Raw genomic sequence first — 4,865 nt, forward strand, 5'->3', positions numbered from 1 at the left:
AACATAAATCCCATTCAATTATTATATCTATTTGAGCAAAGTTTATGTAGCTTTGGGATATTATAATCTGAAATATATATCTACAAGGAAAGTGTTATGTAATATATAGTGAGGGGCTTTACATAGCTAGAACTTTATGTGAGCTCTTACTAGATACTTGCTAAAACTCTATTTTTGCTAAAATTGAAGTGATTACTAAAATGGTAAAACTTTGTTATGAATAAAGTTTTCTTTTCGAAAAAGTGTCTATGGTTTTATGTAGTGATTGCATTTCAACCCATCACATTTACATTTTCTATTTTAATACACAAAGGGATGATTCCTTTGTTTAGTTTTCCTTAAGCATTTTTTAACAATTTTCTTTTTCTTAAATAAAGACTTTACTATTTTGTTTAGTGGTTGCTCAATCTAAAAGTTACAACATGATTTTCAAATTGTAAGGATCACAACTTTCTTTAATGTTCTTCTAAGGAAAAACCCTTGAAAGAAATTCCAACTTTTTCCTCAAGGGAATGAACTTGTTTTGTTTTGCTCATGATCCGTTTGGATCGGTCTTGGGTAAGCTTCATCAATTACGATCATGGACTGGGATTGCTTTTGGCCTCTTATGGCGAGGATGGCAACGTCTAGGTTGGTGAAGCTGGAGCCTCCAGGTGCAACGGCCCTACTGGCCGCGCTTTTCAGGTGAAGCGCACGCTCTCTCATTTGCTGGTCCTCCATGATAGCGGCCACCTTGGCTGCCAGCTCGGAGCGGGAGAGGGGCCGCGATGTGACCTCGGAGGTGTCGAAGGAGAGGCCGTTGCCCCAGACGTCGGCGACGCAGCGGCAGTTGAGCATCTGGTCGCCGAAGTAGGAGAAGCCCAGGAGCGGGAGGCCGCAGGCGATGCCTTCCACGGTGGAGTTCCAGCCGCCATGGGTGAGGAAGCCGCCCACGGCCGGGTGAGACAGCACGCGCACCTGTGGTGCCCACCCAATCAGCCGTGCACGCCCCTGCACGCGCCCCATGTAGCCCCTTGGGAGTATGGCCTCGTAGTCGCTGTTCTGTGCGCCGGCCGAGTCCAGCAAGCCCGGCCGGAGAACCCACAGAAAGGGTCGCCCGCAATCCTCCAGCCCTAGCGCTAACGCGTGTAGCTGACTCTGAGAGAGGAGCGTGATGCTCCCGAACGCTACATACACCACCGACGACGGGCGCTGCCTGTCGAGCCATTCCAAGCAGCTATAATCTTCAGGCCACAATGAGTTGCTTGCAGGATTCATCGATTTCTCGGTGCTGGTGGTGGTGCTGGCCAGCGCGTATTTATGGAGCAGCTGGAGAGGCCCAACGGTGCGCAATTGCGGCGCAGGGTGCTGCGCTCGGCCGTTGATTCGTGGCGGTTTCAATTTCTGTATGGCCGCCACCACGTCGGGCTCTAACTCGTCGAAGGTGGGGAGCACCACCAAGGCGGCCTCGTGTGCGCGCAGGAACGGCCGCGTGACGAAGGTGTACATGTAATCGGAGGGGTCGAAGCGCTCTAGGAAGCTTGGGATATCTTGGAACTGCAGCCGCGGGGGAATGCCGGGCATGGCAGCACTGCGGAGACCCTCGAGCTCACCCGCTGCATGGAAGAAAATGAGTTATTATGCAAAGGTCCTCAAGCTGACGCGCTGCATAGAAGAAAGTTAATGACTGCACGTTGTAGAGGCACTACATAGCTAGCTAGGTGCAGTGGGGGAGGCCCCGCCCGCCCGCGCCTCCGACCCCGAAACACAAGTAGCCAGTTTGTCGTCCCCCTTTGAGAAAGCTCGAGATGTTCTTGAAATTTACAACACGACAATCATAATAAGAATTTGATTAAAACTTCTTGTCTTTTTTTTCTTTATAATGCGCTCGCAGAATGATATTATCGATATCGGAAAAAAAGGAGGGTATATACAAAGCCTATAGCTAGGCCAGTTTCAAGACCAAAGTCCTACATCCTTGACAAGGCTCTATAGAATACTCTTAAGACCTTATCTGTGGTGTGGTTTGGCAATCTTTAAGTGCTACCAACACTTCTTGCTTGAGCCTAGACCATTGTACATTAGGGCCTAAAGTTTTCCTATTTCTACCAAAGACTTTCCCATTTCTCATTCTCCATATCTCCTAGAGCGTCACCCCTCTAGCTACATTCTATATTTTCATTGTCTTGTCATCTTTATTGCCCCGATCACCAAGCAGCACCATCTTGACGTCATTTTTCTCGGCAAAGCCCGCTCTCCTAATCCAAGTCTGTAGTTGTCTCCAAACTCCCGGTACCTCGTTGCATTCCCCAAAAAGGTGCCTTGCTGTTTCTTTCTCACGCTTGCACAACCCACAAAGTGGCGAGATGTCCATGGATTTTGCTCAGCCTCTCTCTCGTGGGGAGCTTGTTCATTACAACCTTCCAGAGGAAAAAATGTTAGTCTGTTGGAGGGGGTGGCGCGCCTTGTTCGTAGGACATCGTGGACCCAAGTCCTTTTCTTAGAACACGGGTGCCATTTCTTTGAGTACTCCACAACTCGGAGTATGTGGGTGGGATCCCTCTTGACAAAATGGCTTGGAGAGGTGATCACAGCTAGAGAAGCTGAAGATGAGATGCCTTCTGTTCAATCTCCCGAAGAGGATGGAAGGGAGTCAACCATGGGTGCTGCTCATCAAGTACTGGTTAGCACTTAACAAAAGATAGAGCCGGGGGCTTCTGAGAAGCTAACCATCCCACAGTCACAGGTTGCACAAGGCTTAACACAGGCATGGCAAGAGGTGCTCAGTACAGCCAAGTTGGATAGGGACACAAGATCGAAGGGGTGACTCCTCTCTTAAGCATGTGATCTGGACATATTCAAGGAGGCCTTCGACCCTCCACATAGACCCCTCCAAGAAAAGCTTTCCCAGCGACTTGCCAACAGAGGTATAATGGGCAGGTACAGGGCAGTATGGCTAGAGGCTAACATTTCTAAGTTTATGGCTAGTCCAGCAGGTAAGGTACTGTGAAAACTTCTTGTCATTACAAACATGCACCAATTATTATGCTAATATTAATTATCCTGCAGTCTCTCCCCTCGACAGAAGCTCACGATATCGTAGTAGTTCACGAATCACAGTATTAGTGGGAATTTGCGGCTAAAATGCTTAATTTGGCCTCTAATTAAGGCTTCTTACTGGCCGAGCTGCGCCTCAGGAGGCCTGTCGCGACCATGAAGTAAACCGCGTAGCTGGTGGCGCTCTGCGTCCAGACGGCCAGGCGTGGTAAGCCCAGCCTGTTGGCGACGTCCTGCGTGTGCATGGCGAAGGAGTCCGACACGATGCAAGTGACGGGAGGTTGCGCCTCCGCAATCAGCCTCTCCAGCGCTGCCTCCGTGCCGTCAAGCGCACGGCACAGTTCCGGTACGTCGCTGGTGCGCGTCTGCCCGACGGAAAGCCCGTCCGGCACCCACACGAACCTTATCATACCGCCGGCCTCCTCAAACATCGTCATGTTATTCTCGTCCTTCTGCAGCTGCCGATCTGACGATGCGTCCTTGGCTTTTCCATCGCTCGAGGCCAATCGCCGCGATCGCATCATGTGCTCGTGTGTGAACCGCAGGTTCACGAACGTGATGCGGAAGCCTGCACGTGCGACCAGGTGCCGTGCCAAGTGCAGCAGGGGATTGATGTGGCCTTGGCCTGGCCAGGGCACCACCACCGCATGCGGCTCAATATTCAGCTGCCTGTGCAGCTCTTTGCAGTCGAGAAGCCGTGTCAAATTGTCAATTTGCATATGCAAACTCAAGCCTCTCTTGAATAATGCACGAGGGTGGAGACGCCGTAGTAATTGTAAATGCAAAGTCCTGCCACAAAATTTCAACGCAATCGAGTCTCTTTTCAATAAGTTGCAACCTTGAAAGAGATTGAAAGATATATATTTGAAATCCTGTCCAGTGTGGAAGGATTATTATCCTGTCCAGTGTGGAAGGATTATTATCAATATGATAGGACGTGCTTCCCGCTTTAGAGACAAATTACCAGAGTTGAATCAATTACAGAGCGGTTCTAACTTCTTTCTGTTTGTCCCTTGGACACATGCTGACGCCTTAATCTTTGGTATTCAATCTTGTATTTAATTTATACGCCAGATTTACACGACGTGGATTTGAATGGGTTTGATGTTCTCAGCTCAGGTGTCTTCGCAGAGACTCTGGTGCCTCTCCAGAATATCTAATATGTCTAGTTTCCTTCAGGAATCAGGTCCCCAAATACAATTAACCCATGCCTCTAGTAAGCTAGGACTCCGGGTTTCTTGAAAGTTGGATTAATTGATTTTGGCTGAGGTATTTTGCAGAATTATTTTGATGCAGCTTAAATTTAAACAATGCATGACAAGAGAGTCCCAAATGTAAGGTAAGCAATATAGTAGAAGACCAATCTCCAAATCGTAACACCTGTTTAACTCTTTAATATAGGATAAAGGGACCAACAAAGTATCATCTAACAACCCTTTGTTATGACTTTTTTTTTTTCTAGTGAGTTTCACAAATATTTTTAAATAGTCAAACTATTTATATCATATGGAGCTCAAAGAAAAAATAGTAAGGTATTTTGATATTTTTAGCAAGTAGCTCTAGCTATAAATGAGGGTCCATAAAAGAGTGGCAGAGAGAGGCCAACAAACTCAAAGAAAAAACATTAAGGTATTTTGATATTTTTAGCAAGTAGCTCTAGATATAAATGAAGGGTCCATAAAAGAGTGACAACTAGAGGCCAAGAGGTATCATGAAGGAGACATATGAGAGAGAAGGAGAGAAGGGAGAGATTGCAGAGAGGAGAGAGAATGAGGGAGAAGATGAAAGAAAAAGAGAGAGAAAGACTAGCAAAAGAGAGAAAAGGGAGA

At 47.4% G+C, this 4,865-nt stretch overlaps 1 protein-coding gene across 1 annotated transcript; it reads right to left on the reverse strand.

The window, feature by feature from the left end:
• Window positions 1-359: 359 nt before the first annotated feature.
• Window positions 360-3,777, reverse strand: LOC148039504 (7-deoxyloganetin glucosyltransferase-like). Its single transcript, XM_087691277.1, has 2 exons — window positions 3,158-3,777; window positions 360-1,595 (listed from the first exon to the last, which is right to left on the reverse strand). The coding sequence occupies exons 1-2, from the start codon at window positions 3,753-3,755 to the stop codon at window positions 505-507; spliced, it is 1,689 nt and encodes a 562-aa protein (XP_087547403.1). The 5' UTR covers window positions 3,756-3,777; the 3' UTR covers window positions 360-504.
• Between the last annotated feature and the right edge of the window lie 1,088 nt (window positions 3,778-4,865).

Source organism: Lygodium microphyllum, chromosome 2, assembly GCF_053477565.2.
Source record: "Lygodium microphyllum isolate KBCC chromosome 2, Lygodium_microphyllum_v1.1.10, whole genome shotgun sequence".
NCBI classification, from domain to species: domain Eukaryota; kingdom Viridiplantae; phylum Streptophyta; class Polypodiopsida; order Schizaeales; family Lygodiaceae; genus Lygodium; species Lygodium microphyllum.

What these genes read in the sequence shown, in the direction of transcription:
- LOC148039504 (XM_087691277.1), bottom strand. Translation starts at nt 3,755, where the DNA reads ATGCAAATTGACAATTTGACACGGCTTCTCGACTGCAAAGAGCTGCAC. An exon ending in CCTGAGGCGCAGCTCGGCCA is followed by an intron (nt 1,596 to 3,157) that starts GTAAGAAGCCTT and finishes TCTTCCATGCAG; the next exon opens with CGGGTGAGCTCGAGGGTCTC.